The sequence below is a fragment of the Mobula birostris genome, chromosome 8 (genome assembly GCF_030028105.1).
Source record: "Mobula birostris isolate sMobBir1 chromosome 8, sMobBir1.hap1, whole genome shotgun sequence".
NCBI lineage: Eukaryota > Metazoa > Chordata > Chondrichthyes > Myliobatiformes > Myliobatidae > Mobula > Mobula birostris.
In genome coordinates this window covers 165,239,770-165,266,530 of record NC_092377.1, presented here as the reverse complement: position 1 = coordinate 165,266,530, position 26,761 = coordinate 165,239,770, and the positions used below count along the sequence as shown (strand labels likewise).

At 42.0% G+C, this 26,761-nt stretch overlaps 1 protein-coding gene across 4 annotated transcripts; it reads right to left on the bottom strand.

The window, feature by feature from the left end:
- Nucleotides 1-4,543: 4,543 nt before the first annotated feature.
- Nucleotides 4,544-26,355, bottom strand: ankrd39 (ankyrin repeat domain 39). Of its 4 annotated transcripts, none has more exons than XM_072266750.1 (5): nucleotides 26,300-26,355; nucleotides 24,019-24,170; nucleotides 16,987-17,090; nucleotides 11,923-12,126; nucleotides 4,544-5,003 (listed from the first exon to the last, which is right to left on the bottom strand). In XM_072266750.1, exons 2-5 carry the CDS (start codon nucleotides 24,119-24,121, stop codon nucleotides 4,848-4,850), a joined length of 567 nt encoding a protein of 188 aa, XP_072122851.1. In that variant the 5' UTR covers nucleotides 24,122-24,170; nucleotides 26,300-26,355; the 3' UTR covers nucleotides 4,544-4,847. The 4 variants fall into 4 exon arrangements, with proteins under 4 accessions (XP_072122851.1, XP_072122853.1, XP_072122852.1 ...); XM_072266752.1 differs by lacking the exon at nucleotides 26,300-26,355 and adding an exon at nucleotides 26,192-26,230; XM_072266751.1 differs by lacking the exon at nucleotides 26,300-26,355 and adding an exon at nucleotides 26,015-26,175.
- Nucleotides 26,356-26,761: the final 406 nt, after the last annotated feature.

The following is a 26,761-nucleotide window of genomic DNA, read 5'->3' as shown; positions in this document are numbered from 1 at the left end:
GGAACGACGAAGGTGCGCTAAACTCTTGGGCTGCATCCTTGGCAAGTTGAATAACGGCTAGTCATGAAATCCTGAGAGCGGGTCCCATTCCCGCAAAGAACTGAAGTCAGGTCAGGGTCTTCAGAAAAATAGAGGTATTTAAGATGGAAATAGAGCTGTTTCTGAAGATACAAGCAAAGGAGTCGCCATTAGGTGCCATTGTCTCCTCCTAAGCTCCTCCTCCAGTCTCAAAGGTGAGATATACTGTATGTCAGCTACAATTAATTCCTCATTTGCTTTGTGATAAATCCTTGTGAATGCAGCCAACAATTGCACCCAGCCTGCCACAAACAAGAGAAAACCTGCAGATACTAGATATCCAAGCAACACACACACAAAGTGATGGAGGAGCTCGTCAGGGCAAGCAGCATCGAGGGAAAAGAGTACAGTTGGCGCTTCGGGCTGAGACTCTTCAGCGGGAAAAGTATGTTATTAACACTGATTCACCTATGTGGGCACACCGTGAGTAGGTGTGAATATGGAAGACGGGCGTGGAAAAATCAGGTAGCTGCTGATGCACAACTATCTCCTCTGTAAATCCTGCCCGACTTGCTCAGTCCTCCAGCACTTTCTATGTGTTGCTGTAACAGTAGGTTTTCAATGATGCCAACTTGGAAAATGACATTCAAAGAAACCTAGGTTTCCATGTCTAAAAATTAATTATAGATAGAACAAACTAAATATATATTGGCCTTTATTATGAAGAATCCAAATGCAGAAGTAAAGAGGCCTTACGCATAATTTATAGTAATGGAGATACTAAGTTTTTAGCACTGTACACAGATTTGGTCTCCTTGTATAGGTGGGCAAAAAGGTCAGCACTATACCTGTTTCTGCACTGTACAACCCTGACCAAAGAGCCTGTTTCTGCCACTTCACAATCCTATGACAATGAATACACCGGCCATAGAGGGAATGCACTGATAATTCACCAGACTGGTTCATTAAATGCTGTGTGACAAGAGATTAGATACGCTAGGCCCACTCTCTAGAGTTCGGAAAGAAAGATGTAATCTTATTGAAATTTGCCATGTTAAGTCCATGTTTACAAGCAGGGTGTTTCTTTTGACTGAGTATAGATCCAGGAAGTCAAAGTCTCCGAGTATGAGTATTGTATTTAGTACGGAGATGAGGATTTTTTCCCCCAATTAGAAGATGGCAATTTTTGGAAGTCTCTACTGCGACTGATTACTGAATAGTAAGGGAATCAAGGGATGTTGAAATGGTGCTGAGAAAATTGACATGAAGATCAGCAGCATGGACTAGTTGGGATGAAGGACCTGTTTCTGTGCTGTGCTTTTCTATGATTCTGCTGAATCCTGTCTCCATATGAATATGAACCTTAATAATAAACTGGCATTTCATTGCGAAATCAAAAGAAAAGAAAGACAAGGCCCAAAAGGGAATGAGAATAGGAAGAAACAAATTAAATCAAATAACAAAAATAGCCTTGTTCTGTATTTATTTATTATAAACTACAGAACAGCAGCTTATGTTTTGTCCAATAGCAGATTTTTGTCCTGTTAATTGTAACTTGAGTTATATGGGACGACCACATATAGTTTTAAGTTGTCATGCAGACATGGCACAAATACGTCCACATCATAGCCTCTATGTCCCATTATTGATCCACTGGTACCTCCAAGGCTATTTGCCTGTTTGACATTATGAGCTAGAAATGTTCTCTGAGCTTTCTACCCTCATCTCCATAATGTTCTCCTTTTTAGTTGGTCCTTGTGATCCAGGATGCCTTGCATAGCAGTCAATGCAGAACCTGCGGATGCTGCGAATTGCTTGGGACTCGGTATGGGTGCACAAATATTTGGAAGGGGTGCATCTGCTCCTTCCCTCTCTAAACTGCACCCTTCCAGACTTATATACCCTTCATTCCCATTCCTACACTTGCAATGTGCCACTTGATATCTTTCTCACACCCATGCATCAGCACTGAACAGTGTTTTCTCAGCACAGGTCAGAGTGCAGAGCAGCTAGTAGTGACAGGCTTGAGTCAGTGATTATATTTGTTTCAAGTTGCATAACAAATGATCCTGTTTCCGGCTGTACTTGTGTTTTTTTTTTATTCAGAGATACAGCAGTGTAACAAATCCTCCCGGCCCAAAGAGTCTGCATCTCCCACTTCAACCCATTAACCTACTAACCCGCATTTCTTTGGAACGTGGGAGGAAACCCATGCGGTCATGGGAAAAACATACAAGCTTCTTACAGGCAGCAACAGAATTGAACCTGCATCACTGGCACTGTAACAGTGTTAAACTAACTGCTGTGCTACCGTGCCACCTCCATCTGTTGGGCAGCTCATTGCTTTAACCACTGCTTTTGAGAAAAAGAATGGAAGTAACAAACAAGACCAAAGAGAATTAGAAAATTGCTAATTGCTTTTCACTACAGAAACACTTGCATATTTTGACAGTTGATTTTGAATTAATTTAATTGATAACAAAGTCTATGCACATTATCCACATTTTGAAAATTGCATTCTTGAAGTAAACTGCATGCTTGACATTAGGATAGCTGTTCCCAACCTGGGATCCACAGACATCTCGGTTAACAGTAAGGGTCCATGGCATAAAAGAAGTTGGGAACCCCTAACATTAAAATTACCCTGATGTTTAAGACCATTCAGTGAGACTTCTGTACACAGTTCTGCTGCTTAATCCCATCCAAATTCCAAAGATGTTCCTTATTCCTCATTTTCTAATCTTACTTTCCATGTCAAATATACAAACTCCTTTCCCAGTGACTCACTATGAGAGATGTTTTAGTAACATGAATACTTAAAAATATTTCTTTGTTACTGCACTGTTATCTTTGTTTCGTAAACTGTTCTCTCCCACAGACATTAATTCACATCCATAAAGGCACAGGCTCATTTCACAACATTAACTTATTTATTTCTACCCTGCATTTCCTGTTCATAAAATAATCTAGGCAAGTCAGCTTCTAACAAGTCCTTGTGTTTTAGTTTCAGATTTCTCTAAGGTTTTCTGAAAATCTACGTCACTCACATTGATTGTACGCATAAAGGCTGAAGGCAATCTCCCTTCTGCAAGTTCATACTTTATTTAATGTTCCTTATTTAACAAGACAATTTTGCAATTTTTAAAACAAATTCTAACCTCTTAAAAGATTTACCCATTAACAGATTTACATCTATACAATATCTTCAAAATACCTTATTATCTTCTGAGGATATGAATGATTTTGTTTTTTGAAGAATAGCATTATTGGAGCAACAAATTTGTGCACAGTAATATGGTAACTGATCAGATAATTATTTTAGTGAAATCAAACTAGAGACAGTTGGAAATACTCGGTGGGCCGGGCAGCATTTGTGGAGAGAAAAATTTCAGATCAGTGATGGCATGGGGGACAACTAATAGTTTGCTGCACTTTAAAAGAATGTGAATTTCATATCATCAGAAGATAATAAAGTGTTTTGAAGGCATTGTAGGGATATTAATGGTCCAATGGGTAAATCTTTAAGCACCAGAGACTTAGCTTTCATCCCAACTCTGCGTTGTCTGCATGGAGCTTGCAGGTTTTCCCCAAGATGGTATAGGTTTCCTCTCATATCAAAAAGAAATGTTGGTGGTGGTGGGGAGGGGCTTGTTTGCTTGTTTGTTTGTTTTTGGTGTGTTGGGCACGTGGCCAAGTGGTTAAGGCATTGGACTAGCGACCTGAAGGTTGTGAGTTTGAACCCCAGCTGAGGCAACGTGTTGTGTCCTTGAGCAAGGCACTTAATCACACATTGCTCTGCGATGACACTGGTGCCAAGCTGTATGGGTCCTAACGCCCTTCCCTTGGACAACATTGGTGTCGGGGAGAGGGGAGACTTGCAGCATGGGCAACTGCTGTTCTTCCATACAACCTTGCCCAGGCCTGCGCCCTGGAGAGTGAAGACTTTCCAGGCACAGATCCATGGTCTCGCAAGACTAACGGATGCCTTTACTGTTTTTGGTAGAATTTGGGGGGAGTAGATGAAATTGAGGGGAGAATAAAATTGGGTTGATGTGGAATCAGATTGACTGTCAAGTGACTCTAAAGCAATGCTTCCCAACCTGGGGTCCATAGACCTCTTGGTTAATAGTATTGGTACATGGCATAAAAAAATCTCTGCTTTAAAGGGTCTCAAATTATCTATAGATTCCTTCATTCTCTTAAATTTAGCAAATTTACAAAATATGAGCCCATAGAGAAACCTACCTTCCAGCTGCTGCAAAATCCTGTCAAAATAAACTACATAGCAACTAGACTATTAAGCAAGATCTAGATAGCTATCTGTACCACAATGTTTGAAAATGGCCTTGGGTCGAGCCTTCCTTCAACCTTTGCAATCAGGTTTGGAGAATTTATTTTGTTAAGAACCCAACTAAAATAAGATGAAAGTGTTAATTTTGGGTCAAATATAACTGCAGAGGAAGGTAACAATAATAGAAAAGATGAACTACAGGTGAAAATAAAATGATCGATGAGAACATCCAGCTAATTTGAACACTTTAATACCTGAAAATATCAGTCTGATTCAGCAGTATAAAGTGGTAGCAGTTAAGTGGTTGCATTACTGCACCATTCAGTACCCAGAAAACCATGTTCGTCAGTTGTTCCTTCAGCAATGAGTTGTGAAGATTTTCTTTAAACCATCCATTTTGAGGTACGTTAGCCTCTCGGTCCATGGGACAAAACTCCAATATGGCATTGTGAATTAGAGTACTGCTCCTTTTCCAAAATCCACAGATACAGATGCAAGTACTGTGCTGGCAAGGCACATTAAATCCAGGCAATGGTTATCACATTAACATCCTGGGCCGTAAATGCTCCTTTAAAGTTGGATGGTCAGTCACCAGATCATGAGGTGCTCTCGATCTTCTGTCCTTTACCGTCCTTAGGGCAGGATTCTCCTTAAGCAAAACATCACACACCTCCTGATGACCCCTTTCTGCAGCCTATGGACAAAAGACATACAGCTTGTGAAGAACTTTTTGCTCTAACTCTACTCAAACAGCCAGCTCCTACACATTGTGTTAGCTAATTTAACTCAGATGATCAGGGGAAGCAAAGTGGGAGAATGATATGTTTAAACAGAAATGGAATATTTGCTGAAGCGCATGGACAATCATACCCATGATGTTTCTCACATCTAATGAAAGATCTTTCAACTGAAGCTTTAATTCTGTTTCTCTTTTGTCATATGTTTTCCAGCTTCTCATTTCTAGCATTTTCTATTTGTGTTTCAGATTTTCAACACTCATGGTTCTTTGATTTTCACATCTCAATATGCTTGTTTAAATCAGCACAAAGCTGAAGTCATTAAAGCCATTTCATTAAACAGCACCTCTGGTTTGGCAGTTGTCTGGTGGATCAATACATCGTAACTGGCAGGCAAACTCACCATTATTACTTATAGGAAAATGCCCTGTAGAGCAAGAGTTCCCAACCTTTTTTATGCCATAGCCCCCAAAGTGAGAACCCCTGCTGTAGAGAATCCCAACATACTCTTACCATCTGGAAAAGTAGAAAAGTACTTTGGATCTGCTTGACTACTTTAGAATAGTACTTTAGAATACTTCCAATTTGATCTGAGTAAACGATACCAAAAACTGAGAGCTACAGACAGTGAGAAAGAATAGCACATGCTAAAGGTAATTCTAAAAGATTTAAAAAATAAACTTTGTCACATGTATATAAAACATACAGTGAAACGTATCATTTGTGTCAACAAACAACACAGACCAATTATGTGTTAGGGGCAGCCCGTAAATGTCACCATGCTTCTAGCACCAAAATAGCATACCCACCACTTACTAACTGTAACCTGTGTATCTTTGGAATATAGGAGGAAACCAGAGCACCTGGAGGAAATCACATGACCACAGAGAGAACATACAAATTCCTTACAGACAGAGGTGGGAATTGAAGCCCTGCTGCTGGCACTGTAAAGTGTTATGCTAACTGCTGTGCCACTGTGCCGCTATGCACCTTGAATACATATGAAGCAAGACTAGCTCAAGGATAGGTGGGGATTTTTTTTCAAACTGAGATGCTGGAAGTTTGAAATTTTAAAAAAACAATGCTGAAAAAACTCAGCAGGTCAGGCAGCATCAGTGAAAAGGAAAGTAATCCATGTTTCCGCTCTGCTACCTATTGTCAGAACCCTTATTATAAATTCCATCTTTGATTATACCCGATTTTAACAGACAACACACAGAACATAAATTACTCAAGGCAGGTGAAGATGAAAAAAAATGCAAAACAGGACATCAGTGCTAAAAGAGACAGTCAGAGCCAAGTCCACGGTAAGTTTTAAACTCATGCCCGTGGAATTTTATATCTTTCACTGAGGTTCCTTCTAAACAAGAATAGAGGACCATTCTAAAATTTATTTTCTTTGGAGAGCTGTCTCATCTCTGGCGAGAATCTTTCAAACTATTTTTGCATCCAATCTGATCTCCAAAATGGGTGGGTTATAGTAAAACAAGCGATGCAATATAATAAGCAATATTTTGTATGCAGTTTCAGCTAAAGATCAAAACGAATAAACTCTTCTTGGACTTCCAGCCAGATTCAGATATCAACTTTAACTGATGTTTCGATGACAAATTCTGCCATCTTCATTAGAGATGATGCCTAGGCATGTCTAGTCCGATAGTGTATCTACCCTCGTCATCCGTCCATCCTGATTGTTTAGTCCTCAACCAATCAGGTTTCCGCTGTCCCACCTTGTTTATAATCGAACTCTAATTCTTACTCAGAGCGAGGCCTTCATCCTTGATAAAATTCTTTTTCTCTAGTTTTATTCCATTGGGTTCCTTCACCAGGCAGTCCCAAAGATCATTGGCACGGCACAGTAGTTTTGTGCCATCAAAGTCAATCCTATGGCCATTGCGAATGCAATGTTCTGCTACCGCTGATTTCTCTGGGTAACCCAAACGGATACACCAGCTATGCCCCTTGTTGAGGGTTTCCACCGTACACCCTGTCTCGCTGATATGCACTGTCATCGAAACATCAGTTAAAATCGATACCTGTACCCAGCTGGAAGCCTGAGAGAGTTTATTCATCATATATGCTGGGAAAGCACTAGATCCTTTTTTAAAGATCAACATTTTGTACCTCAGTAGTTTTAAATGTTGACATAAATCACATATTGGTTATATTATAGATTATATAAAAGTCAAAGTCCACACTAAATCTTCAGTTGCTGAATCTCGCCTCTAATTTGAATTAATAAAGTCTCAGTCATACCCATGATTCAGCCTTGCAACTCTCCAAGACCGATGTGCTTATCTAACTGTGCTCATGCACATCATGTGCATAGTTTTGTCTGCTGAATCTCTTACATAGCAATACTGTACACATAAACAAAGTGTACTTAACTTTTATTACTCAGATGCTATTAAAATGAGAAACAAGATATCGGCAGCATACAGTGCCACCATGTGGGCACGTCCACGATACTGCAGTTACAGAACACTTAACTTAGCAAAAATCCCAAGGCACAAATGGAGACATATTAAATTTGATATTGAACTATGTGTTCACGTATTTGGTCAAAGAGGGGGGTTTGGAAGAATATCTTTATAAGGAAAAGAAAGGTCAAGAGATCCAGACAGAGAATTCCTGAACTTGGGCTTAAGGCAGCTAAAGATGGTGGTGGAACAATTAAAACCACAGATACAGAGAGGCTAATGTTGTCTCAACTGTATGGGGTATAACACTGACAGATATCAGGTGAGGTAATGTGAAAACATGGATGAGAATTTTAAACCTGAGGCACTGAATAACTAGGAGCTAATAGAGGTAAGTGAGAACAGGCAGGTGAGGGCATTGCACATTCTGGAAGACTAAACGAGTAAGGCCAGCAAAGAGCAGGTCTAAAGGCAGCAGAGACATGGATGAAGATTTCAGCAGTAAGCAAGTGCAGAGTTGGATTATGTTACAGAGGTGGAAATAGATGGCTTCAGTGACCTATGCTCAACATTCAGGTTTATTTATCACATGTACCTCAAAATATATGGGTGGTGGGGTGGAGATATGCCCCTACCAAAGGAGGTGCAAGTCTCTCCTTCCTTCCGTTAGCCTGCAGGTCACCCTTGGGCAAGGTGTAGCACCTGCTTAGCCCCCTCGGTCAGTATTGTGAAGCCATGGGAGCATGTGGTGGATGGTCGTATGAGCAGCTGGTGCATATCACAAGTCCTGGTTATGTGACCACTGACGCCAGGCAGACAATCTCTGAAGAGTATTGATAATGGCTGGGGTCACCTGTCTTGTAAAGACACTGCCCAGAAGAAGGCAGTGGCAAATAACTTCTGTAGAAAAATTTGCCAATAACAATCATGGTCTTGTGACCATGACTACCCATGTCATGTGGCGTGACACATGATGATATCAAAATATACAGTGAAACATGTGGTTTACATTAACAACCAACACAGCTGAGTGCCTAAAATATCATGCCCACGATGCTCAACACAACAAAACAAGCAAAACAAACCCCTTTCCTTCCTCCCTCCCAAACATGCACATACACAGTCCTCTAACTCCAAGAAACCTGGCTCAAACACCAAGAGTCTGAAATCTGGTTCAGCCACAGAGAATTGCCAGGAATAACAGCAGAATTTGTACAACGTTGTTTGGTGCAAGAACTACTGCCAATTGTGATTATGTTTGTTTACTTCTAAATGCTTCTCAGGAGGTAGGTAGCACTGCCAGGTTGTACTGCTGCCTATCTATATCAGCAAACCACGTTCAATACTGATCTCAATCCAGTTTATACATTCCTCCTGTGACTGTGTGTATTTTCCACTGGTTACTCTGGTTTCCGCCTACATTCCACAGATGTCTTTGTTTAAAGTTCAAAAGTTAATGTATTATCAAAGTACATATTCATCGCCATATACTACCCTGAGATGTATTTTCTTGCAGGCATTCACAGGAAAGTCTGTGCTGGTGTTGCAGTGGCATCTGCACCAGACTTTGGAGCGATAAGTCCCCGGTTCAAATCCAGCCTGCTCCTTGCACAACTTCTGGGTTGAGCACCGAGCTAACAATTCAGCCTACACACAAATAAAGACTGACAAACAACCAATGTGCAAAGGAAACAAACTCTACAAAGTAAACAGTTATTGTAAGTTGCTTCCAACATAGGTGGGCGGGAAGACAATCTGAAGAGAGTTGATGGATACAAGAGAGAAGGCATGTTGTAGGGAAATATGTGGGAAAATGGGATTAAATGGGGTTGCCCCAAGAGGTAGTATAGATTTGATGAACTGAATGGCCTCCTGCATTTATAAGGAACTACAAGATGTGAAATATTCCCCTCTTTAGATAAAGGGATGTCTGCTTATTCAATATTGGATGTTAAACAAGTTTTCTGACATTTTTGGGGACAATGAAGAGACTGGCAGAGATGCTTTAAGATGACACTGATGATGCCCGGCAATTACTTATCGGCGACAAAATACTGAACAAGGAAAACTACTAAATATCTTATTAATAATGACCAACACTAACAATGGAGAGGTGGGGAATGGTCGAAGCAGGCAAGGGCAGAAGTGGGATCAAAGCAGAGTCGTGCTATCCCCGAGAGCAAGCAAAGTCCCAATGTCTGATTGATTTCAGCACCCGGCCAAATCAGAAAGGTCAGTTACAGGCTGAATCGTGGCAGCTGGGTTCAGGCCCCACAGCAGTCAGGGAGTGAGGAACAACCTGATGTTTGGACAGTTTAAGTACCAAGCCAGTTTGAAAAGGTCATGGTGTTGGGCTGGTTCTGCTCACTGCTCTGCGATAATTACTCAGCTTTGTGCTAAACGGAGGCTGTGGCCTGCTTCAGGCTTCATGTCTTTTGTAAAACTTCAGTTCATAAGCTATTTGCTCACTTTTATTGTTTGCACCATTTGTTTTTTATCTTCTCTCTGTGCATTTGGTATTTGATGGTCTTTTTTTTAATGAGTTCTTTTGGGGTTACTTTTGTAGCTGCCTGTAAGGTGACAAATCTCAAGATGCATAACGTATACATTCAATACTTTGATAAGATGGAAGTGGGCGTTGCTAGTATAAATGCAGAAATCATTGCCGTTTTTGCATTGTGTAGAATCATAGAGCACTACAGCACAAAAAAAGTCCCCTCTAGGCCATGCCAAATTATTATACTGCCTAATCCCATTGATTTGCACCTGGACCACAGCCCTTCTGCCCCCTCCCCTATCCATGTACTTATCGAAACATCTTAAATGCTGAAATCAAACCCATATCCACCACTTCTGCTGGCTGCTTGTTCCACACTCTCACCTCCCTCTGAGTAAAGAAATTCCCCCCAAATTTCCCCTTAAATATTTCACCTTTCACACTTAACCCATAACCTCTAGTTCTAGACTCACTTAACCTCAGTGGAAAAAGCCTGCTTGCATTTACCCTATCTAAACCCCTCATTATTTCGTATACCTCTGTCAACTCTCCCCTCATTCTCCTACGCTCCAGGGAATGAAGTCCAAACCTATTCAACCTTTCCTTGTAACTCAGTGCTGGCAGTGGAGGCAGATACATTAAGGACTTCTAAGACACGTTTGGATAGGCACATGAATGCAAGGAAAAAGGGGAGTTAGGGACATTGAGTAGACGTAAGGGATTAGTTTGGTTGAGCATTTGATTACGAATTTATTTGGTTCAGCACAATATTGTGGTCCACAAAGCCTGTTCCTGTACCGTTCTATGTTCTCTGGTCTAAGCAAAAATAGAAGTCAAAAACAGATCACGGGACACAAAAGTGTAACTGAGAAGATGATTCATTTGGGTTATTTAACAGATATGATTACAATCAATTAGGTGGGTTTTTCCCCCCAGTTGCAAAACTATTGAGAATAGTAGCCAGATTCTTAAAAACTATAGGCTGAACAAGGATGGGTGTTTTACAATTAGGTTGGTCTCCTCCCAGCTGGGAAAGAATTGTCAATAGTGGCCAGCTTCTTAGAAGCTATAGGCATAACAAAGATTGGCGATTTACTATGGGGCATTGTAAGGGTGTCATTCTTGAAATTGATAGCCACCCTTTAGCAAAGAGAAATGTATCAAAAGGGGGAAGGCAGAATACTGTAAACCTGACCACATCTTCAGCTCAATCTCCAAACGTGGAATTTCTAAATGAAGGAATAATGGATTGGAGCAAAGCATGATATCAGCACAGGTAGATAGAGTCATAAAGAAAGCTTTTGGCACGATGGCTTTCATAAATCAAAGTATTGAGTACAGGAGATGAGATATTATGTTGAAGTTGTATAAGACTTTAGTGGGGCCCAATTTGGAGTATTGTGTGCATTTTTCGTTGTCTACAGGAAAGATATAAATAATGTTGAAAGAGTACAGAAACTTACAAGGATGTTGCCGGGACTGGAGGACCTGAGTTATAAGGAAAGATTAGATAGGTTTGGACTTTATTTCTTGGAATGTAGAAGACTGAGGGGAGATTTGATAGAGGTATACAAAATCTTGAGGGGTATAGATAGGGTAAATGCAAGCAGGCTTCCCCCCCCCCACTGAGGTTGGGTGGAACAACAACTAGAGGTAATGGGTTAAGGGTGAAAGGTGAAAAGTTTAAGGGGAACATGAGGGGAAACTTCTTCACTCAGAGGGTCATAAGAGAGCAGAACGAGCTACCAATGCAAGCGGTGCATGTGAGCTCGATGTCAATGTTTAAGATAAATTTGGATAGGTACATGGATGGTAGGATGGAGGACTATGGTCCAACTGCAGATTGATGGGACAGGGCAGTTTAAATGGTTCAACATGGACTATATGGGCTGAAGGACCTGTTTCAGTGCAGTATTTTTTTTATGACTATGGTGTGAAAATACAGCTACATTACCATACCTTGTGTAAAGGGGTCGCACCATCATCGTCTGTAATAGCAGGAGTGGCTCCATAAGACAGTAGAAGCTTGAGCACAGGAAGGTGGCCACAGTAGGCAGCCCGGTGGAGTGGGGTTGCCCCTCCTTTGGTCTGAGCGTTGCTGTTTGCTCCATTCTTCAGCAAATATTCACAGATCTGATAATCGCCACGCCGGCTGGCGTAGTGCTATGAACAAAAGGATAACAGTAACCTGGTAGAAACATGGTCTCTAGACCCAAAGATCCAATAGCTCACATGGAGAGAACAAACGTAATATACCAAACCTAATATGGAGACTGCTCCAAACACTATGTCGGACATATGGGGAGAAAACTATCCACAAGACTACATGAACATCAGCTAACTGTAAGAAGACACGACCCTCTATAACCTGTCTCAGTACACAAAGACCAAGAAAGACAAGTTCGTCTGGGAATCTACAAAAATCCTGGCAGAAGCACAAAACATGAAATCAAAAGAATTCTTAGAAGGATTGTTCTCAATGGAAGACTCTATTAACAAGCATGTTGAACTGGATGCAATTTACCAACCTATGCATCTGTGGGATTGGGGCTGAGGGAGTGAGCCACAGACACCCGAGGAACCAATGCTCACAACGACTGATAACCAGGGATACGGGCCAGTGGAGATTATTCAGCTCTCTGATTGGCCATGACCCACCGGAGACTAGTGGCCAGCATGACAACCAACCAATCAGAACAAGTCGGGCCAACATAAACATGAGCACTCAGCAGAAACAACACTCAGTTGCGCACTGATGATATCACCTCGATTGGTGATGAAACATTTGCAACCCAAACTCCAGGCTCAGTGAACAGCCTTACAAACAAGAATTAAATCTTAGCAACACACACACAAACACACACACACACACACACACACACACACACAAAGTGCTGGAGGAACTCAGCAGACCAAACAGCATCTATGGAAGAGTACAGTTGACGTTTCAGGCCAATACCCTTCTTCAGGACTGGAGAAAAAAATGAGTAGAGTTAAAGGTGGGGGGAAAGGGAGCGAGAAACACAAGGTGATAGGTGAAACTGAGAGGGGGAGGGGTGAAGTAAAGTGCTGGGAAGTTGATTGGTGAAAGAGATACAGGGCTGGAGAAGGGGGAATCTAACAGGAGAGGACAGAAGGCCGTGGAAGAAAGAAAAGCGGGAGAAGAGCACCAGAGGGAAGTGATGGGCAGGCAAGGAGACAAGGTGAGCGAGAGGGTACGGGGTCATTACCGGAAGTTCAAGAAATTGACGGTCATGCCATCAGGTTGGAGGCTACCGAGACAGAATATCAGAATCCTTTATTATCGCCAAGTATGTGGACACATACAGGGAATTTGATGCCGGTTTCCCTGAGCTCTCGCTGTACAGAATCAAAAAGCAAACAAAACAATAGTGCAAATAATTGTGAACTATATACAATGAGGTGTACCTGTGTATGTACAGGTGGACTTAGTTTATAACAGACTAAAATTCAAGTGTTCGTAAGACTGATGGCATACGGAAAGAAACTGTTCTTGTACCTATTTGTCCTGGCATACAGTGATCTAAAGCGCCTACCAGAAGGAAGGAGTTGGAACAGGTGATGTCCAGGGTGTGACGGGTCTACAGTGATGCTGCTTGCTCATTGTATATAAAGTGTTGTTCCTCCAACCCAAGTATGTCCTCATCACGACAGTAGAGGAGGCCACGGGTAGACATACTGGAATGAGAAGTGGAATTAAAATGGGTGGCCATGGGGAGATACCGCTTTTTCTGGTGGACAGAGCGTAGTTGTTCGGCAACACAGTCTACCAATCTCCATTGGGTCTCACCGATATATAGGAGGCCACACTGTGAGCACCAGACATGGTTTATGAACACAACAGACTCACAGGTAAAATGTCACCTCACTTGGAAGGACTGTTTGGGGCCCTGAATGGTAGTGAGGGAGGAGGTGTAGGGGCAGGTGTAGCACTTACTCCTCTTGGAAGGACGTGCCAGAAGGGAGATCAATAGGGAGGGACAAATGGACAAGGGAGTTGCGTAGGGAGCAAACCTGCAAGAAGCAGAAAGTGGGGAGGGGAGAAGATGGGCTTGGTAGTGGAATCCCATTGGAGATGGCGGAAGTTGCAGAGAATTATGTGCTGGATGAGGAAGCTGTTGGGCTGGTAGATGAGGACAAGAGGAACCCTACCTCTAATGTGGTGGTCGGAGGATGGGGTAAGAGCAGACGTACATGAAATGGAAACGATGTGGTTGAGGGCTGCATGAAATGGATCACACCCTTTAATTGCATCCTGAGAAAAAAATTCACCACCCCTTATATCTGTTGCCAATCAGCATAAATGTGTCCACTATTGATCAGTGAAAAGTCCTCCCCTATCGAAACTACAGCTGCAATGTGTACCACGTGCATAATGCACAGCACCTTCTCACCTCGGCTACCATGACAGTGCCTCATGCCTCAGCACTGAATGAGCAGCAGGCTCCCCTTGCAGCTCCCCTCACATCGGAGTTGTAACAGGGGAGAAAAAAACAGACCATTCAGCCCACTATGTCAATACCTAACAACTGAAACATCGAGAATTGAAAATAAATGTGTTTAGTTTTTCCACTGATTCTCTTGTTTCTTTGTATCTACTGTGAATGACCACAAGAAAATGAATCCTGTGGTAGTATATGGTGACATATAGGTACTTTGGAGATAAATTTACTTGTACTTTAATTGCTATTCCTTCTCCATTGCCAGGCCTAGATACTGGAACTCACTACCCATGTACTGAACTACATGGAAAAAGGCACATTCTTAATTCTGGTAACGATTTCTGCATCTGGCATTGTTTAGATGGGCTGAAGAGTCTGTTTCTGTGCTTTATCTGGTCTGCAATGCTTAACAACCCTAGCTTCTCCTTCTGTGTAAGTTCCAAAAAGTGTGGTGTGTGTGGTATTGGAAGCAATATTTTTATTTTGCTTCTTTTATTTATGTAAAAGTTCAGTGATAAACTTCTTGCTTTCATATTCTGTCCTTCAACTTAAAAGAGAAACAAAATGATGAATGCTTTTCTAAACAACCTTCTTGACACCTACAGAGGGTCAAGTAACAGCCCAGGTACTGATGTTGGATTATATTGATTATTGGATTTATTGTGTGTGCCCGTAAGAAAACTAATCTCGGGGTTGTATATGGTGACATAAGTACTTTGATAATAAATTTACTTTGAACTGGCTTAGTGCCCTCTAGTGAACAATTCAAGAAGAGCAAGGAACAGTAACCTAAGTTAACGCCTTCAAGGAGGAAACGTAAGGAACAAATTCCACTCCTCCAAAATATTAATTAGAAAACAAGCCATAGAATATGCAGAATGACTTTCAAAGTGACTAGGCTTCAGGACACTGATGGGATTTCAATTCCAGTTTAAATGTATTAAGTCACAAATCTTCATCTATATCGGAACAAATAAGTTGATCTTTTCAATCCATTGCAAGATTCAAGATAGTTGATTGTCATCCTTTATGCAAGTGTAAAAGAATGAAATGCTTGTTACTCTGGATCTGATCTAGCTTAAAGAACACTAAGCATGAAACACAATAAATATGAAAGCAATCCTATAAAACTAAATGTAGAAGTACCTGCCGAGTGTGGTCATATATACACAGGATTAGCTGCTATACGTGGACTGTATAAGTGATGCTAAGTCAGGGGTTCCCAACTTTTTTTTTTGTCGTACACCAACATCATTAAGCAAGGGGTCCATAGACCCCAGGCTGGGAATCGCTGCTCTTGGTGGAGGAGTATGTGAACATAAGGGGACTCTGACAGTAAATAACAAAGTGACTCTCGGCGAGCGGAAATCTTAGGTAGCAGCAGGACACATGAAAACACAAGACAGTGACTGTCAGTGTAGAAATCAGGTCTGGAGTGTAAGCGTAAGGTGGCAGTGCATGGGACCGATGAAAAGGGCTGAGGGGCTGTGGCGAGGAGTGGCTGAAGCGGATATATTGCTGGAGGGATGGGTTAATGGTCCATCCCCAAGATAAAAATTGCTCTGGCACTAGAAATCCTGCAGATGCTGGAAATTCAAAGCAACTACACACAAAATGCTGGAGGAACTCAACAGGTCTAGGGAACATCTATGGAAATAAAAGGAAAGGAGAAAACAGAATAAAATGGTGGGGGGAGGGAAGGAGGATAGCTAGCATATGATAGGTGAAGCCAAGTGGGTAGGAAAGGTAAGGGGTTGGAGAAGGAATCTCATAGGAGAGGAGAGTGGACCATGGGAGTAAGGGAAGAAGGAGGGGCACCAAGTGGGAAGTGAAAGGTAGGTGAGAAGTAATAAGGGGCCAGAGTGGGGAATAGAAGAATAGGGGAGGGGGAGGGATTTTTTTTCAACCAAAAAGTGAAATAGATATTCAAGCTAGCATGTTGGAGGCTACCCAGATGGAATATATGGTGCTTCTTCTCCACTCTGAGGGCAGCCTTGACATGGCACAAGAGCAGGCCATGGACCGACGTGTCAGAACAGGAGTCAGAATTCAAACGTTTGGCCACCGGGAGGTTCTGCTTTTGGCAGATAGAGCAGAAGTGTTCAATGAAATGGTCCCCCAATTTACAGTGTGTCTCACCAATGTAGGGGAGCCCTGTAGATTTGCAGGTGAAGTGTTACCGCACCTGGAAGGACTGCTTGTGGTCCTGAATGGAGATGAGGGAGGAGGTGAATGGGCAAGTGTAGCACTTTGGCTACTTCCAGGGATAAGTGTGGGGAGGGATGAATGGACAAGGGAATCAGGCAGGGAGTGATTCCTGCAGAAAGGGGAGAGACGGGGGAAGTTAAAGATATTTTTAGTGCTAGGATCCCTTTGGAGATGGCGAAAGTTGCAGAGACTGATCCTCAGTTACTTTCCTATTAAATGTCTATCTAAACCTAGCGCTTTACAGTTCTCTATCATGGACTGTCTGGACAGCAAATTTAATTGAAATTGTCAGAGGTGAGCTTCTGTCTCGCTGAGTTTACAAATGAGATCACTTTGCAAAGCATTAACTCACCAATGCTGTGTAGCCTGACAGATCAGGTGAATTGGGATCAGTTCCCTTCTCCAGAAAACTCTGCACCCTGCTGAATTCACCATTACAGGCAGCTGACCAGATGCCTGCATAGAGGGAAGAGGGGAAGTTGAGGCAAAACAATTCACCAGTTATTTATTCAACAGAACTACAGTAACTCCATGTAACTACCACTTTTTTTCCAGTTACTTCCTACCCAAGTACAGATAATTTACAATTACATGATCTATTGAGATCCTCCAGCATTTTGTGTGTGTTACTCTGGATTTGCAGCATCGACAGAATCTCATGTTTATGACCAGTGCCCAAGTGTTGCATCTCAAACAATTAGGTTCATTTAACACAGTCCCTCAGCTTTACTGGTGATTTGCTTCCACATTGGATTGCTGTTTCTGAAGGGGCCGATAAGACCAATGGACTCTACAAGAAGCAGAGCTAGAGATACTTAAAAGGGTTGGTGGGTGGTCTGTGATGTGGTGCACTCCTTCCACCATTTACAGAGAGCTTTTGTTTGCTTCTATTGTAGCTCTGTCATGGCCACTAACCTCCTCACCATTTATCTTCATCATGCGATGAATCAAAAAGGCAGCATTCATCATGAAGGACCCTTACCATCCAGAACATGCAACTCTGTGATGAGACTTGTTGGTAAATATTAAGTAGAAAGATGTGATCATTTAGGTGTTTGTCAGACCTTTATTTTACCAATGCCAATTATTGTCCTACGTACACTGTCTAGTATGAAAGGACCAATGCCTAGGATTGGAAAACGCTGCAAAGCATTGTAAACTCAGTCAGCTCCATTGTGGGCTCTAGCCTTCCCACCGTCGAGGATATCTTCAAAGGGGATGCCTCAGAAAGACAGAATCCATCATTAAGAATCCTGATCACCCAGGCCATGCCCTCTTCTCACTACTACCACCAGGAGTGTGGGAGTCTAAAGATACCCATTCAATGTTTTAGGAACAGCTTATTCCCCTGGATTTCTGAAGAGCCCATGAACACCACCTCACTATTTTGCTTTCATTTGGCGTAATTTATTTGGTATTTCTTACTGGAACATAGTATTTTTATATATTACACTGTACTGCTGCCACAAAACAACAAATTTTATGGCATATTGTATGTCTCAGTTGGATTCAAAGTTCTTAGTGTCATTCTGAATGCCCCTTCTCCACTTTGAACAATTGTGAACCAGGAATTCCCAAGAATCTGTAAGATGCTTCATTCTCTCAAGGAGGCTTTGAACATATGCATGAATCTGTTCCTCTGTCTGCCTGGTAATCCCTTCCCAGGAAAGAATTTAGAATGTTCATTTTGAAGTTTGATGCCAGCCATACAGGCAACATGGCATACCCAGCGTGTAATCAGAGACTCAATTGCAAAAACATTGATTCGAAGTGTATGCAACTATTGCTTTACTTAATCTTCCCATGAACTTGGACAGCATTGATGGATTCTCTCTAGAGCTTCAAGGTGCCTGTTGTTGGTAATTCAGATGCTAGAAGCATATAGGAGGGTAAGATCACCAGTAAACCATGAGCTATGGCTCCCGGGTTTGAGGTTTTCCCTCCCTGTAGGTGATGTGAAATTTCATCATCAATTTCACATATACACGATAAAATACAAATTCCTTCTTCTCCAGCCCTTAACCTTTCCCACACACCTGGCATCACCTATCACCTTCCAGCAATCCTCCTTCCCCTCCTCCCACCTTTTTATTCCTGAATCTTCCCCCTTACTTCCCAGTCCCAAAGAAGGGTCTTGGCCCAAAACGTCAACTGTTTATTCTTTTCCAACATTTTGTGTGTTGCAGTGAAATACATCATGTGTGTTTAAAACCAACATTTCAGATGATGTGCTGGGGCGCAGCCTGCAAGTATCCCCACACATTCCAGTGCCAGCGTAGCATGCCCATAACGTTCAGCAGAACAACAGAAGCAGCAAAAACAACTTAAGGAAAGACAACGGCAAAACAAGCCCCTTTCCCACCCTCGCACTCACTCACACACACACAGGCCTCCAACCCCAGGACAGGACATCTCTGGGTCTCCAGTCCTTGGCCCCAGACTCTCAGATGTCAGGCCTCTAACTCCAGTCTTGCCTTTGCTGAGAGGTAGATTCTGAGGTATCACAGATTAAATGGTATAGAAGATTCAAGGTACATTTATTAGCAAGCTATGTATGCAGTATACAACTCTGAGATTCGTCTTTTCTAGACATCAATGAAACAAAGAAAACCATGGAAGCTGATTAGAGAAACATCAAACCCCCCCCACCCATGCACAAAAAAAAACATGCAAACAGCAACAAGAACATCAACCATCAACCAGCCTGTGCCCACTCTACCAATACAACAAAATCTAGGCTGATATTCTTTATTTAGTAGTTGTGGGGGCTGTGATTGTTGGACTTAAGTATTTTCAGCTCCTGCTGCTTTTTAAGGGTGGATATAAAAGGTCACAAAGCACTGTTAAACGAGATGGAGGGACTTCCCTGCTACCCTGGCCGATATCCTTCGAAGCAGCATTGCCACAAGAAAGCAGCATCCATCAGCAAGGGCCCCCACCATCCAGGCATGCTCTCTTCTTGCTGCTACCATCAGAAAGAGAGTACAGGAGCCTTAGATCCCACACCACCAGGCTCAGAACATTATTATCCTTCAACCATCAGACTCCTGAACCAGCATGGGTAACTTCACTCACTCCATCTCTGAAATGATTTCATAACATATGGACTCACATTCAACTCATTTTCTCTATATTCTTATTAATTTATTATTAGGGTTTTTTGTATTCTTATACATATTGGTTGTTTTTCCATCTTTGTGTAGCTTTTCATTGATTCTTTTGTGTTTCTTTGCATCTACTGTAAATGCCCGCAAGAAAATGAATCTCAGGGTAGTGTATGGTGTACATTGATAATAAATTTACTTTGAAAGTACTGTGACCTCTTGAGTACAACACTGCCCATGAAAAACAGCATAGTAGTTAGCACAACGGTTTACAGTACAGGCAACCTGGTTTCAATTCCTGCCACTGCCTACAAGAGTTTGTACACTCTCCCCATGACTCTGTTGGTTTCCTCTGGGTGCTCTAGTTTCCTCCCTCATTCCAAAGATGTACAAGTTGGTCATTGTAAATTGTGCGGTGATTAGGCTAGAATTAAATTGGGGGTGTGGCTCGAAGGACCAAAAGGGCCTATTCTGCACTGTATTTCAATAAATAAATTAATAATAATAACACTGGGACTTCCTGTGAGTGACAAAATAAAAGTGAAATTCTACCTTTGATTCAATGTGAATTTGTAAGAGTGTAGATAAGCTTTCCACTGAAGAAATTTTGATAAGAAACCATCATGCCAGTACATTGCCCCTCCAACTTTCAAATCCCTTACTCACTCTTCCTTCAGTTAGTCCTGACGAAGGGTCTCGGCCTGAAACGTCAACTGTACCTCTTCCTAGAGATGCTGCCTGGCCTGCTGCGTTCACCAGCAACTTTGATGTGTGTTGCTTGAATTTCCAGCATCTGCAGAATTCCTGTTGTATGCCAGTACATTGGATGCATCACAGTACAAGAGCAAGATAAGACACCTAGTTGAGTGTTGCCACGAGAACCTCTCACTCAATGTCAGTAAAACAAAAAACTTGATTGTTGACTTCAGGAAGGGGAAGGAGGACAAAAATATGCTGGTCTACATTGGGGAAAGTCAGTAGTACAGAGTTAGTAGCTTTAAATTCCTGGGCCTTAAAGATTCAAAGGTGTATTTCATTATCAAAGTATACATAATACAATGAGATTCATCTTCTCCAGATAACCATGAAATACAGAAAGCCATGGAAGTCGTTGAAAGAAGACATCAACCCCAACACATGAATAAGAAAGAGAAACAAAACTCACAATCCCCAACCCCTCCTTCGCACCAAAACTAACAGATCACCCACCTGGGCATGGCAGCTAAAACATCAGACCCCTAACCTCCAAGCCCCTCCCGTGCAAAAAAGCAGCAACAATAATTTCAAACCCCTAACTCTCTTATACACAAAAATCTAACAGATCACTCATGTAAAAAAAACAAGAACATCAGACCCCAAACGCCCAACCCCTTTCTCACCCAAAAAAGTAACATATCGCCCACCCATTAATGAATTAGGTTTATTATCACCGTCATGTGTCATGAAATTTGTTAACTTAGCAGCTGCAGTTCAATACAATACATAATCTAGAAGAAAAAATAATAATAAATAGATCAATTACAGTATATGTATATTGAATAGATTAAAAATCATGCAAAAAATACATATATTAAAAAATTGAGGTAGTATTCAAGGATTCAATGTCGATTTAGGAATCGGATGGCAGATGGGAAGAAGCTGTTCCTGAATTGCAGAGTGTGTGCCTTCAGGCTTCTGTACCTCCTATCTGATGGTAACAGTGAGGAAAGGGCATGACCTGGGTGCTGGAGGTCCTTAATAATGGATGCTGCCTTTCTGAAACACCACTACTTGAAGATGTCCTGGGTACTATGGAGGCTCATACCCAAGATGGAGCCGACTAAATTTACAACCCTCTGCAGCTTCCTTTGGTCCTGTGCAGTAGCTTCCCCCCCCACCCCCCCACCGCCCCATACCAGACAGTGATGCAGCCTGTCAGTATGCTCTCCACGGTACATCTATAAAAGTTTTTGAGTGTATTTGTTGACATACCAAATCTCTTCAAACTCTTAATGAAGTATAATCACTGTCTTCCCTTCTTTATAACTGCATCGATATGTTGGGACCAGGTTAGACCCTTAGAGATCTTGACACCCAGGAACTTGAAACTGCTCACTCCCTCCACTTCTGATCCTTCTATCGGCAACAAGAAACATTGGTCGACTCAACCTAGGCCCGGCACAAAGCTGACATCACAAGGAAGGTGCCTTTACTTTTTTTGCATGGTTCAGCTTGTCACCAAACACTTTGACAACCATGCTGTATCACTAAAAAGAACCTTCTACAGATGTACTATTTATTTATTTCATTTAAAGATACAGCATGGGAACCGGCCTTTCAGGCCCAATTACATCCATGTGACCAATCAATCTACTGACCCAGATGCTTTGGAATGGGTGAGAAAACCCAAGCTGTCATGGGGAGAAAGTACAAACACATTACGGACCGGCAGAATTGAATCCGGGTCACTGGTATTAGCGGTACACCAATGTGCCACTCTGTTGAAAGTATCCTGACTGGTTGCATCACGGTCTGGTATGACAATTCACATGCACAGGAACATCAGGAACAGCACAGGGTGGTGGACGCTGCCTAATACACCACAGGCTCATCACTTCCCACCGTGGGTAGAATCATGGGACAGGAGGCACAGAAGCCTGAAGTCACACACAGTAAGGTTCAATAACAGCTTTCCTTTAACCGTTTGGTCTTGAACCAGCTGCACAACCTTAATCACTACAGTTTAGTAACTAAAAACACAAGAGATTCTGCAGATGCTGGACATCTTGAGCAACAGACACAAAATGCTGGAGAAACTCAGCAAAGCAGGCAGCATCTAAAGAGGGGAATAAATAGTCAACATTTTAGGCCAGGGCTCCTGAGGCTGCTTGACTTTCTACATTCCTCCAGCATTTCCTATGTATTGAGCTACACTATGACCACTTTGCATTGAAACATTTTTTGTTCTACTTGTGTTGTTTCTTGTAAAAATTGTGTATATAAGTAGTTTTTCTCATGAATGCTGTTCATACGAGCCTGTGATGCTGCTGCGAGTAAGTTTTTCCATTGCACCCATACATACAGTTGAAGTAAGAAGTTTACATACACCTTAGCCAAATACATTTCAACTCAGTTTTTCACAATTCCTGACATTTAATCCTAGAAAACATTCCCTGTCTTAGGTCAGTTAGGATCACTACTTTATTTTAAGAACGTGAAATGTCAGAATAATAGTAGAGAGAATGATTTATTTCAGCTTTTATTTCTTTCATCACTTTCCCAGTGGGTCAGAGGTTATCAACATAACCTGAAAGGCTGCTCAGCAAGGAAGAAGCCACTGCTCCAAAACCACTATAAAAAGCCAGACTACAGTTTGCAAGTGCACATGGGGGTCAAAGATCTTACTTTTTAGAGAAATGTCCTCTGGTCTGATGAAACAAAAATTGAACTGTTTGGCCATAATGACCATCGTTATGTTTGGAGGAAAAAGGGTGAGGTTTGCAAGCTGAAGAACACCATCCCAACCGTGAAGCATGGGGGTGGCAGCATCATGTTGTGGGGGTGCTTTGCTGCAGGAGGGACTGGTGCACTTCACAAAATAGATGGCATCATGAGGAAGGAAAATTCTGCGGATATATTGAAGCAACATCTCAAGACATCAGCCAGGAAGTTGAAGCTCAGTCGCAAACGGGTCTTTCAAATAGACAATGACCCCAAGCATACCTCCAAAGTTGTGGCAAAATTGCTCAAGGACAACAAAGTCAAGGTATCAGAGTGGCCATCACAAAGCCCTGACCTCAATCCGATAAAAAAATTTGTGGGCAGAATTGAAAAAGCGTGTGCGAGCAAGGAGGCCTACAAACCTGACTCAGTTACACCAGTTCTGTCTGGAGGAATGGAACAAAATTCCAGCAACTTACTGTGAGAAGCTTGTCAAAGGCTACCCAAAACGTTTGACCCAAGTTAAACAATTTAAAGGCAATGCTACCAAATACTAACAACGTGTATGTAAACTTCTGACCCACTGGGAAAGTGATGGAAAAAATAAAAGCTGAAATAAATCATTCTCTCTACTATTATTCTGACATTTCACATTCTTAAAATAGTGATCCTAACTGACCTAAGACAGGGAATGTTTTCTAGGATTAAATGTCAAGAATTGTGAAAAACTGAGTTTAAGTGTATTTGGCCAAGGTGTATGTAAACTTCTGACTTCAACTGTAGATGTACTCATGCATAAGACAATAAACTCAACTTTGACTTTAGACCATCCTAGAAGTAAAACTGAAATGCTGCCCTACCTCTGTCAAAATCCATTTCCTCTAATGTCTGGTGTACACTTCTGGGGACTGAGGAGTCAATGGAACAGCAGGTACAATCCAAACTATGGTTAGCCGATGCCATAGTTCTTGCTGAAAGTAGGAGCTGTGGCCCTTAGACCAGTAAATCCCAGCTACAAGAGGAAAAAGTAAATACATTTAACAAGTTGTTAACTGCATTAATTAAAATTCACAATTTGCTGTCACCCTCCTTCATCTCAGCCTGTTTTGCCTTAGACCATAAGACACAGAAACAAAATTCAGCTAGTTGGCCCATCAAATCTGCTCTGCTATTCCATCATGGCTGATTTATTTTCTCTCTCCCCCTTTCTCCTGTTTCTCCCCATAATCTTTAACACCCTTATTAATCAAGTACAATCTCTGCTTTAAGTATACCCAATGCCTTGGCCTCTACAGCTGTCTGACAGTGAATTCCACAGATTCACCACCCTCTAGCAAAAGAAATTCCTCCTCATCTCTGTTCTAAAGGGACATCCTTGTATTTTGAGGCAGTACCTTTTTAATGCATTGTTTTCCCACTATCACAGCAAAGTTTAAACAACATTTTTTTGTTCTTTGCATAATCTAATTTTACACTTTGTTATTCACTCTAACCATGGCACCTAGGTGGCATTCTGCAGTCAGGCTTCTAGCTCTTTGTGGGGCAAGATGTTTACAGTGATATCTCTATCTCTCTCTCTCTCTCTCTCACACACACACACACACACACACACACGAGGAATTAGTGTCCTTCAGGATGTTGAAGCCCCAGTCGTAATATATTTGCGAACAAGCTTGTTGGCCTCAAAAAAAAACCTTCCAGCTTTGAGAATTGATTTAGAGTTGATGCTGTAACTCAACCTGACAACTGGAGTACCTGCTGTTAGTAACTATGGATCACAATCGGGCTGCAGGTCCTGCTGTCACCTCTCTAAGATAATGGTGACGATACTGGAACTCAGTGCCACAAAGGACCAGAAGCAAATACAGTAGCAGGAATACATTTACAGGAAGGTTAAGCAAGTTCATGAGTGGGAAAGGAATTCAATGTATGCTAAGGACAAAAGGCAAGTTTATGTGGAATTAAAATAATCACGGATCGATTTCTAGAATTATATAAAGCAATATATTTCTATGATAGACCAATCGGCCCAACTAATTCATTCTGCTAAACTCCACTCTCTGATCCTTTAACTCCTTCATCTTCAGCTACCCTTTAAATCTATCCGTACTTATGCCCTGTAGAATTGAGTTGTAAATCTCTCAAGGTAAAGATATTTTTAATGAATTGATTTTTCGATGACAGTTGTGCTATCCCCCTAAACTGGAGGACGGGTACTTCACGCCGTAAATGCAGGCCTCGCAGCCAGATCTTGTCCACAATTGGTCAGCATGGCTCGTTCATACAACACACACAAAATGCAGGAGAAACCCCAAGCAGCAACTATAGAAAAGAATAAACAGTCCACGTTTCGGGCCAAGACCCTTCTTCAGGACTAGAGAAAAAGATGAGGTTCTGATGAAGGCTCTCGTCGGAATCTCGACTGTACTCCTTTCTGTAGATGCTGCCTGGCTGCTGAGTTCCTCCAGCATTTTGTGTGCGTTGCTTACATTTCCAGTATGTGCAGTTTCTCTTGTTTGTGATGGCTCGTTCAAACCTCGCGCCAATATTTCTCGCCAGACTTTAATGTGTCTGGTCTCCTGCACTCTGTCCGGTAAACTGATCCAGAAGCTGTCATATAATTGCGGGAAATACCAAACAAACTACCGATGGAGGTTCTACTTCCACGATTCCCTTGGTCTTCGACAGTCTGCCACATCCGGACTTTAAATGTTCCTTTCCACAGGTACTGCCTGATTCGTAGAGTTCTTTAGCATTTTCAAATTTAAAAAAAAACTATTTCGACACCATTTTTAAAAAAGGCTGCGTCAATGTGCTTTGCAAGGACCTGTCGGACAGTTCTCCGGCCACACTTACAGTTTGAGACTGTAGGTCTTGTGGAGTTCATGAACGTGGGATCAAAGTTACTTGGCGCTACAACACCAAGTTTCATAAAATGATAACCTTAACCACGAAGTGGGCCGTTGTCCAAATCCTGGAAGCGTTATAAGATCCGGCCTACTGAATATGGCCGCGAAAGCAGTGTGCACTTACAGACAAATGCCGGCAAAGCAACACTTCCTATACAGTACCACCACCGTCGGAATAACAGCGGCCTGAACTCTGCCCATTTCAACATGCAAACACCTCCGTTTTACTCACCTCTTACAAATCAAAGGAAGCCGACGTGACTGAAAAGATACAACCAAATCCGCAGCCAATCAGAGCGGTGGGGCGGGACCTAACCTGAAGCGTTTGAAAACCAGCCGAGCTGTGGGGGAATTGTAATTCCTCGTCGGCTATCCGTGCCGGAGTATTTGTTATTAACCATATTCACAAATAATTACTTTTTCACACTGACATTGTATGTGAACATCACATGAGTAAACACATATTAAATTACTTTGATTAAATCGATCTTCAGATTACGGGTTGCATTGCGGTGTCCCTCACGAATCTCAACAATGTTCAACGCCGCATTGCTTTCCTCTCGAAACGATGGGGGTTTTAAAATCGGGCACATTGCAGGTAGTGTTTCCTGCCAGTAGCTCTTGTGCACTATGTAATGCTTACGAGACTCAGTTATAATGTTAGGCCAATATAATTATTTCTGAGATGAAAGCC